This window comes from Puntigrus tetrazona, chromosome 16 (assembly GCF_018831695.1).
Source record: "Puntigrus tetrazona isolate hp1 chromosome 16, ASM1883169v1, whole genome shotgun sequence".
Taxonomy (NCBI): Eukaryota; Metazoa; Chordata; class Actinopteri; order Cypriniformes; family Cyprinidae; genus Puntigrus; species Puntigrus tetrazona.
In genome coordinates, this window is record NC_056714.1 from 15,228,493 (window position 1) to 15,240,772 (window position 12,280).

Below are 12,280 nucleotides of genomic sequence, written 5' to 3' on the forward strand. Positions count from 1 at the left end.
CCCTCCTCTCAAGTTTTCCTCTCTGTATCATTGTTTTGTCCGTCTGTGGGTGGCTTTAGGACACGAGGAAACTTTGTGTCTGTGTCAGTCACATGTACAGGAACGGCGAGGAACGATGACTCTGCGTGTTTCCACTGACGTCACCGGGTCGACATATGGCTCGTGCTGTAACAGGCCCTAAATCCAGGGAAATCTCTCCTGGTGACATGTGTATTTAATTTATTCGTACCTGTCGAGGGAAAATATCTCTGTCCGCGCTGATAGAGCATTTTCCTGCAACATCCGGTTTGGGGAGCTTGAAATGTTGGATTTTACGTGGTAATTACCAGAGCCGGAACATAATGGCATGATGGAGAGTGCACTGTTGCTGTGAGATAGCAAAGTGATGAGCCGCTTTCACCTGTAAACTCGTTTAAACTGTTTCATTTCTTTTTAAGCATCTAGCATGCATTAGCAAGGGTCAGCATCCTGTGCGGTGAACATATGGGCTGAATAGATGGCTGTGGTTTGTGCTCGTCGTAAACAGCGGATCTTAACATTGGCAATGTGGTCACATGAAGGTTTGCCTGAAAGGATTTGTTAAAGTGCTGGTACTTTCTGTTTTGAAAATTAACTAAAGAGATTCCTGCTGAAAAAAACAATAGGACCCAGGCAACAAATAGAAAACGTACGGGATTTAATGGTTATAATGGGAATTGTATTGGTTTTAATGGAAAGTATAATAGTGTCTACTGGTATGTGATAGATTCTATTGGTGCGACATTAAGTCACAGATTTTTTTTTTGTATGCCTAAATAACCTCTTTGGAATGACATGAGTGTGAATAAATGATTTGTATTTTTGGTAACCTATCCCTTTAACAAACACAGACTCATCAGCTCAGGGGATGTCTGTTGGACTGGCACCAGCAGCCGTGTATTTCCCGGTGACAAGTGTTGTTTTTGACAAAGGGGCAGTTAGGTCTAGTTTCGTGGGAAGTTGGCTAGCGGCTGTGCCCTTGGCCACCTGTTGGTGGGCTTTGACCTGCTGTGGCAGCTGTGTGTTTATACACCTATGCTGATGAGACTTTGACAAGATCTGTCATGATTTGTTGACTGTGCAGACTATGGCACAGCAAGCTGACAGCACACTAAAATGGATATCTTAAATTTAATTGCTTGTCTTTGCTAACTTCTTTTGTCAAATTAAGTTGTGCCAAAGTGACAACCTGCAGTGAAAAGTTCATGTTTTTTTTTTTTTTTTTTTTTAAGCTCTTACATTAATGACCTATGAAGAAACCGTGCTGAAAAAATTCTCTCTTTCTAAATAAACACACACACACACACACACACACACACACATACATACAAAAAATTTAGTTGGTTATTATAACAGTTATTGTAACCTTGTAACTTAGTATTAGCTACAAGTTTCATTATTTCATGAGTGCATATTTACTTATTTCATTGGCCACTTTTATTTAATCATTTATTATTGTTTTTCAGCATTTAATAAAATAATCATACAACATTATAATACATTATAATCAACAACAACTATTGCAATAATAATAATAATTGATTTGGCCACTTTTATTTAATTATGTATTATCATTCATCAACATTTTATTATAAACAATACAATTAAGTTATAGTTAATCAACATCATCGTTATTATAATTAACAACTCTGATAATAATATTAATAATAATATTAATCGTTGTATTATTTATTTATTAATCGCACCATATAATCATCGCAGTTTATAGTGTTCACATCTGTTTGATTAAATGTAATTTGTTTTTGTAATTAGCTTTTTCTGTGCAAGTGCAAGATTTTTATTTCATGATTTACATGTATATTAATCATATATTATATTATTATATTTAAATTAACAACAAGGACTATAATAATAACGATAATAATAACTGCATTATTTACTTTTTATTTCGTTAGCTATTTTATTTATTTATTTTTTTTTTTTTATTTTTTTTTTTTAGATTTGTGCTAGGAAAGCGGGAACAGCAGTGGAGGAGGCAGGTGGTTTTTCTAAATTAAATGTTCTTCTCTAGTTTTTTTCAGAGCTTATTTGTTTGGTTCAGCGATGTGTGTCCAATGAGAGGAGCAGAGAGGAGGGACCAGGGCGGAGAGACGGAGCCCAAAAGAGAAGTTGAGAGAGAGAGAGAGAGAGAGAGAGAGAGGGAATGAGAGACGTGCTGTCAGAGTGAGAGCTGGAGGACATGCATCCATTTCTACACAATATCAGACTATCGCTACTTTCACCGTTATTCATATCCAGATGCTACTTTAAAGCGCTTTTCTTCACATGAGGCGAATAATGGTAATTAACACAACGGGTGGATGTATTTCCTGAAATATTAAACAGCGCACTAAATCCCTTTCCCGCAATTTATTTTCCGCTTTTATTTGGATCCTTGTTCAGGTGTTAAACGCAACAGCTTTCGTCTGTAGGAGTCTCGTTTTAAGAAATAGCGGTTTATACTTCTGTCGTTAAAAACCCGGAATCACTGCTTGACAACGGAGCGGAGAAGAAACGCTGGCATGATTTTGACAACATGAAAAAGAAAAAGTGTGGAGGAATATTGTTGCACTGCTTTTGAAATCACCATATGAAGGTGGAGATAGACTGACAGGAGAGAGGTAAGTGAGACGGTTTGATTTTCATTTCATTGAACGTCTTTCTCTGTCATCTATACCTGAGGTCTAACTATTTCTACACGATTATGAACGCACAGAATTACTAAAACGATGCGTTCTGGTGTGTATTTTAGATGCAACTCGAATGCCCAAATAATTCAAAGCAGTGATGGTAATGTGATGAGTCTTGCAATTGTCACAGGTCAGTCCAGAGGCCACGATTTGACCATTGCATAAGTTACTTTAAAAATACAGAGACTCTTGCTTGCATTTATGTGACAGATATTGCTGGAAGGAGCGAGAGGAGAGGAGGGGGTGTCAGAGAGGGAGGAAGAGAAAAGGCGATAGAGAGAGAATGAGAGAGAGAGCTCAGAGCGATTAGTAGATGTGGACGGGTTCATAGGTTCATCAGTTTTCTCTTTTTTCCACTCGCCAAAAATCTTCCACATGAACTCCTCAAGCAACATTGCAACAGCTCAGTGTCACCCAACACTTTCAGTCCATCCTTGGTTTATTAACATGAGGGGAGTCCCCCATTTAATCCAGCTTCCCTTTCACCTGCTAATTTTATTCGGTTATAAATAACATAACAATCCGTTCTTCCCTCTCTCTCTCTCTCTCTCTCTCTCTCTCTCTCTCTCTCTCTCTCTCTTCCTATCTCTCCCTCCAACTAAACTCCAGAGTTGAGGAGCAGAGCACAAACAAACCTGCTGGAGCCTGGTTGCCATGGATCCCCCTCCCTCTCTGAGTCTGGCCCTTCTCAGCGGGAGCGAAGACGAAGAGCAACGTCTGCCCCTCCCTCTCGGTGGTCTCTCCCATGCCTCCCTCTCTGGCAACTACCCTGGGACCAACCACTCGAATCACACGGGAGGCAACAGCAGCCTGGAGCGTCTCAATGGCACTCCGTCGCCCACCACGCCAAACCTTCCCCCGGCATCGCTGCCCAAGTTGCCCCTGTCCACAACACCCCAGCTGTCCACGCCAATCCCCAACGCGCTCCACCCCACCAGCACGCCGCTCTCCTCCTGCCTGGGCAGTCAACACAGCCTAAGCGGGGAGACTTCGCCCGTCTACAATGCGCTGTTCTACTCTTCTCATTCGCCTTCCACTGAGCGAGAGCAGAGGGAGCGAGAGAGGGGGTGTAAGCACAGGCAGGCCAGTCCCCTGGTGCACAGGCGGGACAGTAACCCCTTTACCGAGATCGCCATGAGCTCGTGCAAGTACAGCGGCGGTGTGATGAAGCCACTCAGCCGCCTCAGCGCCTCCCGCCGGAACCTCATCGAGTCCGACAGCGGAAGTGACACCAAAGAGGGCGGGGCGAGCGTGAGCCAGGCGACTGCGGCCTCCTCTCAACACAGTCAGTCGCAATCCCAGAACCCCCCAGAGATCGTCATCTCCTCGAAAGAGGATGCGCCTTACGGACACGCTTACGAACTCGAGGCCTCGGCCAATCAAATGTCCATCTACCACCAGAACCACGCCCTCTCTGACAGCAGGGGGGTGCTTGGGGGCGTGGCTGGGGGCGGGACTAATGGAAGGAGGGGCGGCGCTGTCGTGGGAGGCCCGGGAAGGACCGCTTCCAAAGCCCCTAAACGTAAGAATCAGAACATTGGCTACAAACTAGGCCACAGGAGGGCGCTGTTCGAAAAGAGGAAGAGACTTAGTGACTATGCGCTCATATTCGGCATGTTTGGCATTGTTGTCATGGTGATTGAGACCGAGCTGTCCTGGGGTGTCTACAGTAAGGTGAGGACTTTGTGTTCCGAGTCGGGCTTGAGCACACATCCTGCTGGTCCTGCTCTGTGTGTGAATGAGAATGAGAGTATGTGTGTGCTTCCCATATTCCGTTCCTGTTACAATGGTGAAACTCGGATACAGCCATACACCATGTAGTGCAGCCTGTAAAGCGGTACACAAGTTTACAATGAACCATAATGCGCCAGAGCAGATGTTTAACCAGATGAAAATCGCTTAAAGGGATAGTTCATCCAATAAGGATACTCTGTCATCATTTACTCACCCTAATGTTGTTACATTTTTGTCCGCCCATTGAATGTCCATGTAACCAAAACGTAACAATTCCTATGAATTCAATCCAAGTCTTCTAATCACAAAATGTTGCTTTGACTTCATTTATACTCCTATTTATATAAATATTAATCTACCCACGTGCTTACACCACTCATTGGCTCTTGCATGTCAGATTTCCGCTGTGTTTCCATGTTTTCCCATATAACAAGCTCTTAATTTAAGATGTGGTCAAGTGCACTATTGTTCAGGAAATTTCATGGATGAAATCTAAAAAAAAGATGAAATTTGCAGGAGGTTAGAAGATTTCCACTCACAAATTTTGCATCGGGTTCAGGCTGGTCATGCGTATTCTCAGTTGATTGAGTGGTGCTACGGACATTGCTACACCCGCCAACACTACACCTCAAAATAATATAGCGTCATTAATTCTGTTTGTTTATTTATCTTTTGTAAACCAAGCAAATTTTGCAACTGGCTTTCACAGCCAAGTTGCGTTTTACTTAATGGAGCATAGCGGCTTTGACCGTATAGTAACTGCTTGTGTGTTCTACAGGAAAAAGTCACAGGTTCCAAGCGAGGTGAGGGCGGATAGATGATGACAGAAATTTCTGTTTAAAGCAAATGATCTGCGAAAAGTGACTCATTTGGAGTGACCAAATTTAGAAGTGCGATGCGAATGCGTGATTTTTGCCACAAACACCAACAATAATCAAGCAACTTAATCATCAGAGATATAAATAAATGTTTTTCGGAAGTCGCATTCATGAGCTGTCTCAGTTTGAATGGGCACAAAGTGCCTAATCACAGGAACTTCTGTTATCTCGAGGTTGAAAGGTATCGCGTTGCACAGGCTAAGTTGAAAATCAGCTCTCAAAACAAACATCCATGGAGAATCGGTATGGCATTTGTCGCCTTTTTCAAAGAGAGGGTAATAATGATGCACCTGTGTATCTGGCGTGAGCATGAATGTTTTAAATAGCTGTCTATCTTAGTAAACATACACATGTGCAGTACACATTAAAGGTTAGCAATGCTGCTGGATCAGATGTCTGTAAGCTTAGAAGGAATTTTGAACAGCTGTCTGGGAGATTTCTTGAGTGGGGTAGAGATCAGTGATATTTGTGTGATTTAAGAAAGGTTTGGAAACTTATTTAACAAAGGTTCTGGATCCAAACAAGTTCCCAGAGGAACATTTTGAATCATCCCTCACTTTTAAAAACAAGCAAACATTTTTACATACAGCTCCCAACACATAGCATGTGGTTAAAAATGGATATTGTGACCATGAATTAAGAATTTGTTGACATGGCCGTGTTTCCTCATTTTAGTTCAGTTGCCACCACATTATACTATCATTCATCTTATATCTATCATTTTAATTCAGTGTAGTTACCCACTATTGAACTAAAAAGAAATTGTGGGAACAAAATATTAATGTATGGCCACAATATCATATGCAGGGCTCTGTATTTATGGTATGTCTCTTACAGTGGAAGAATAAAAGCGTTTATATGTGCCACCATGAAACTAACATGAAATAATCACTTCACATGATTTTCTGTGGAGTTATGTCTGGTCTTTCGATGTGTTATGACCAGGTAAAGCCAATAAACCATGTAATTTCCACATTGCCAGAAGTAATTAGCTACATATTTCAGCTTTTAAACCATCCACACTCTCTAGATGTCCATCGTAAGTGTCTTACTGTAAAGAACTAAGAAATTAGTCAAAATTGTTTGTCAAAATCAACAGCATGCTGTCAAAAGCCAAAACGTTTAATACTGAAAGTGGTGTAGCTTTATAAATTTTAGATTTATAAATTCTGGAGGAATATGAAGTACACTTTCTTCATTTATGCATGACAAACCTCCGTTTTGCTCTGCATAAGTTTTGAATTCATGGGAGGCGAGAACACACATCCTCGCAGTCGGCTCTTGAGCTAAGAATCAAGTGTTGCTTGATTGACGATCGAAGTGGTCGTAACTGCCTACATAGCATTACTCAAAAACTGGCTTTGACTTCAGCTTAATTACAGACTAGTAACATTTTATATAAAGCCGAAGTCTCCAAATCACAAAACTGTGAGGCTGGAGTTAGGTAAGTGACTGATTCTTGTGATGTTACGTTAAAAGGATTGAATCTAACTGACACATCATGTCAAGGTGAAATATTTTCCACTGTAATAGCCACAGTCTCAGATTGAAGGCGGAATGTATGTGTGTGAGTAAGTAAGGAACAGACAGAGCTGAGCTCGCTGTCGACTTATGTAGCTTTGGTGTCAGTTGCCTAATTTGTGTTGGTGACAGGAAGTTATTTGGAAGTTTATGCAGGTATACTCAACCCTCAGTTGTTTTAAAGAAACCTAATAATGTCTGATAATGTCGTGTTGCTAAGATAACAATTGGTTACTCAAATATGCTTTCAAAAATTATAGCGCACATAAATATTAGGTACGTTTGTATGTGATGTGGTCTGCTTTATGAAGGCATTCAGTACCCTCAGATTTCAGTGGGGTTTGACTGGGTACCTTTGCTACACAACACATAGCGCACATAAATATTGGATAATATCAGTAAGATTTGGGACGCTATATCAATTGGAGCTTTGCAGGGAGGTCTGCAGTTATAATGCGAGTATACCATTTTCATCAGACAAACAAATATAAGAAATACAATATCTTTTGATGTTCATTGATGACTATTTGGTGCTTATCTAGTAAATTTAAGGAAATATAATTGTTTATGTGCTGCTTTAAGTGTAGCGAGCCGTCACAATGTAGTAAAGATCCACAAAAAAGTATTGCTTGAATGTATTACAATATTTGAAAACTAAGACTTTGTTTTATTCCAAAAGTAGCTCTGTCTTCACCGTTGCTTTTTGTCTGTGCCCTCCTTGCTCCTGCAATGTATTTTTTTTAACGTTTGAGAACAGATGTTTTGATTTGACATAGCTACAGTAACTAAGGAGGGCGGGTCTTTTGCAAAGGTTCAGTTGATTCCAGTAGAGCATTCTTTTATGACGCTGGACTGTTTTACTGATCATTGCAGAACGATTGTTTATTACAATCAACAGTTCCCGTGCTTCATCGTCCATCTTGAATTGATTTATTTCTTCGAGCTCAACACGATGAATTCTGGGATTGCATTGCTGTCAAAGGCTACATTTTATGAGCTGATGCTTTTGTTTAAAAAGAGGTCTCTTAGAAGGCAGAATAACTATTGCATATTTCTCATGAACAAACCTTTGTGCTGCCTAAAATGCACAGTGGGTTTTGGAACAGTGCAGCCGTCTGAAGTGTATGTCTGCGCACGAGTGGGTTTGTGCGAGTGTTATGAGGTGTTCTCTTGAATCTGGCACTGTTCTGAATGGATCTGTCTCAGCATGTAGTCTGGAAATCACTTCTACTTGTGGCCGTGGTCCTTGTTCTGCAGGTGCTTCTGATATGGCAGACGTATAGGAAATTTGTTCTGTCTCAGTATCTCTCTTTTGCTGCCTGTCTTCCCTGTGGGTTTCTTTTTCTGTCTCTCCCTTTTTCCCACTTACACGTTACTTCTCTTTTTCTCTCTGTCTCACCCACTCATGTTTTTCTCTTCTTTTCTCATTCTTTCACTCTCTCTCGTACTTGCACTCTTTTTCCTTTTCCTCTCTCTGACAATTCCTTTCCTCTTCTCTCCGGGTAATTATTCTTGTTCTGGATATCTTTCTCCTTTCTTTCTCGTATTCGCTATCCCTTAGTGCTCTCTCGCTCTCTCTCTCTCTCTCTCTCTCTCTCTGTTATTGTAGTGGGCGGTGAACGGGGGAGTGTTATTGGAGAGGGAGAGAAAAGCGAGTGAGTGTTAGGAGAGATGAAATGAAAGGCTGTAATAAAATCTCTTTATTTGAGATGGAAAACGGGTGAGTGAGTCAAGTTTGCACATGAATAATGGCCATGCTGATTGTATACCATTATAGCCATTATAAAACAGCACAATAGAATCCTGTTAGTGCTGCATCGCCCCTCAGAGCAATTAAAGGGCTTTTCTCTCAGTGCATTACTGCTGAAGGTCCAGAGACATGTGAGATGCTGATGCTCTTCCACATCCTCCAAACAGCTTCTGTTTGACTCGACTCATCTAATGGGGAATTACCTCTCCTCAAATACCCAGTATACTATCTCCCATATGAAACAAGTTTATGTGAATGGACGGTGGAGCATCTGGAGTGATTGTGGAGGAAATTAAAGGGAAAGTGACTGCTTAGATGCTGGCGAACACTCAAATCTCTGAGTAACCGGCTATATCGATTATTGATAATCACCTTTGCACACCATCAAGCACCTATTGATGGCTTTACTGCACTGCTTGAACTGTGTGTGTGTGAGACAGCTGCTTTTGAAAGGATGAAGCTCCTGATGGAAACCCCTTATGTCTAAAACATTTTCCTAACCTCTTAAAGCTCCTTTCTCGTTTGAAATTGTAGTCATGTGCACATCAAAGCAAAGAAGCTGAAGCATGCTTTCTGTGTTTGAGCATACGAAAATGAAGACTAGTTCGGTATGTGAAGTGTGTATGCTGGATGGGAATAGGTGCACACATGACTGTCAATTTAAAACGCTGATTTAAAAATTATGTAATAACAATGACCAACTCAAATTCCCTAAACGAGTTATTTAACTACCGTCGGAGATTACTTATAATCAGTGAAATAAAGCACAGTTGTCTTCTAAAGCAACTTTTTTGCTAATCTACCATGATTAATTACAGTTATTTTATTGAATTAATATGCATATAATTTCTGTAGTCTTTTCCTAAAGGGCCGTTGAATGCTTGATTCTGTTTGGTTGATGAACGTTCGAACAAGACGCAATGCCACGAAACGATGCCATACCTAATTCTATTTTAGAAACGGTTTCTGTCGCGGCTGGCGACAGCATACAAACATATTATATTATAACAGGTACTGATTATGTTTTGTTTAATGTTAATGTGAGTTTCAGTATCATTTTGTTTGACATTTATAGCCATGCTGCAAAAAAAAACAAAAAAACATGGACAATTTACCTCAGATCTTAAAAAAAAAATCAACAGAAATATAAACGTTAAAGCTGTGAACCATCAAGCGTGTTTCATTAATTCCAAATATTGTTTCAGTCACTCTGTGTGTATTTTTAACCACTTAAAATGGCTGTATTGATGAATTAGGTTACAGTAGTTACTCATCTGTTTCGTTGTGAGTGCAGAACACTTGGGGAAAGAGCCTGCCCATATTCTCTTCTGATTGGCTGTGATTTTTAATTGATTTTGTTGTGATTTGTGCCTGCTGTGGAAAAACAAATTGCTTGTCTCTTATTGCATTGCACCTGGTTAGGATATGATGTAAGACATGCAATTTCTTTTTAGGAAACTGAAATAGTTAATTCCACAGGTCTTTACTATATAACAGTTCCATATCACTTCGCCAAATTATTTCAAAGGTGCTTCTCTCTCTTTTTCCGATAACTGTATTGGTCTACATATCAATAACCCAAGCCTCTGTTACTAGTTTTAAACTGCTGTTTAGAATTGACAACAGAGGCTTAGGATGAGATTAGTTGTACACACAAGAGCTATTTAAGGACAAATATCACGCAAATGTCTTGAAGTAAAACATCTGAACAGTGACTTGTGTTGTTGCACAACAGTATATGTATGAGCAGAATAATTTAATTCAGGCTGAACTGTTAGAAAAACAATGCACACCTGCTTTTCCTCATCAGTTTTCCTATCATTTATATGACTGTGTGAATGTGTGATGATGTTAACTGATGTTAAGCATTGTGTGTATATGTGTTCGTACTTGCTCAGCTGAAAATTCTCAGAAGATGTCTAGTCCATTCACACTCTGTACACATCCTTCCTTCCATAAATAGACAGGTAAAAGAACAGGAGAGAGCTGATAAGAGCAGCATGAAAAAGTGCAGTGTGAAATCGGAGACTTTGCATGTTACTATCACTGTTTGTTGTGTTTTATCCGACGCAGTCTCATGACCAATTTGTATGTATTTTACGAGGTGGCTAATCGTTTTTTTACGATTTGTCTAAACCACAGTGACGAGTAGGGCCAGCGTTAGGTGTAGGTCATTTGTACTAATTCATATGAATTGTCAACTCTTAAAATACATATACGATTTAGCAAAACCTTGAATGATCCATATGAATTTGTACGAATTAGCCACCTTGTCACATATTAACTAGCTAACTAGGTCCTTACATTACTGCAAAATAATTGTATTGCTGTCCTAAACCCCAGCTGATATATGAATATGCTGTACACAGGAGTCCAAAAGTCTGAGACCACTAATGAAAATGCTTCTACTTAGCCTTTTCAGATTTAATGCACTTCTTTTTCATTGCAAATGATATTACTAGCATAAAAATGGGTATAAGATTGTGTTCGTATTTGGTTTTCCTCTTTTGCTTCATTGACAGCAGCACTGCTGATGAACTCCTGATGAAAACCTAATGATCATGTTCTCCAGCGTGATATGCGACGATGCAAAGAGCGTCTTGAGCTTCAGTGGAAGCAAATCATCTCAATTTCTTTATTTAAAATAATGCAAAACCTCAAATATTTTCCCATCGTATAGCATATAAAGGTCAATTTAGGTGTGAATAAAACTGTTCAGTGCTTGTACAAATGCACAAAGTAGCATGCCTTGAATACATCCTCCAGCTCATCACACGTCTGCTCGACCCTTAACAACCCTAAATACCTGGAAAAAGCCACTGTCAAATCAATACTTAATTTTCACACCCTCCTCGCTCTGTCATGCCTCCCTGGGGAACATCTCGGCTTAGACTTGTTTAGTAGATGTGAGGAAGCGTTCAGGTGCCTCAGTTGATCAACCTGTTGCCTTGAACAAGGTCATGGGGGTCTGTGTGTATATATGGGGTTTTATATGCAGGTAAATACCTTACGAATAATAAGAAACGTTCTTGAGCACCAGATCAACGTATAGAATGATTTCTGAAGGATCACGTGACACTGAATACTGGAGTAATTCAGCTTTACAATCATAGGGAATTGCACTTTAAATCTGAGAATGAAAGATTGAACATGTATTTAGCTCATTATTAAACAATAGGAGTCAGTGGAAAGTCCCTACCTGTGTTTGTGTGTAATCCATCTCTAAGACACATATACAAGGGGTGATCCAGTGGGCTGAGGGACCCTAATCCCACTCCTGCCACGCTAACGCTATTACAGCACTCTCATGGGAGCAATAATCATCAGTACATAGAGAAAAAGAGAGTGCAAGGGGGAGAAGGAGAGGAAAGAGGAGAGATGGACAGCCAGAGGAAGGGTCAGTGAAGGAGCAATAGTGCACTGAATTAAAAAGACCCTTGAATGGCCATTAATGTTAAGCTTAATGTATGTGTGTGTACTGTTACTGTGTGCATGTAGCTGAGGCTGTGTGTGTTTCCATTTTTTTCCTTGGCCTCTGAGTGTGTAATTGGGTTTTCAGGGGTGTAATGGTGTATGTCAGTGTGTAATCAAGTGTGTGTGTGTGCCAGTCCTTGTGTAATTGGGCTTATCTGTGTGTGTGTTTTTCATTAAGTAAGATACATTACTGTTTTTGTAACATTTTGATTTTG

General features: G+C 40.2%; 1 protein-coding gene across 1 annotated transcript in view; it reads left to right on the plus strand.

Moving 5' to 3' along the window:
- Positions 1-2,167: 2,167 nt before the first annotated feature.
- The window catches only part of kcnn3 (potassium intermediate/small conductance calcium-activated channel, subfamily N, member 3), a 46,194-nt gene continuing 36,081 nt past the window's right edge, over positions 2,168-12,280 (plus strand). The window contains 2 exon segments of the mRNA XM_043260474.1: positions 2,168-2,639; positions 3,318-4,382. Of these exon segments, the coding sequence (XP_043116409.1) occupies positions 3,363-4,382 (1,020 nt within the window). The 5' untranslated portion in view covers positions 2,168-2,639; positions 3,318-3,362.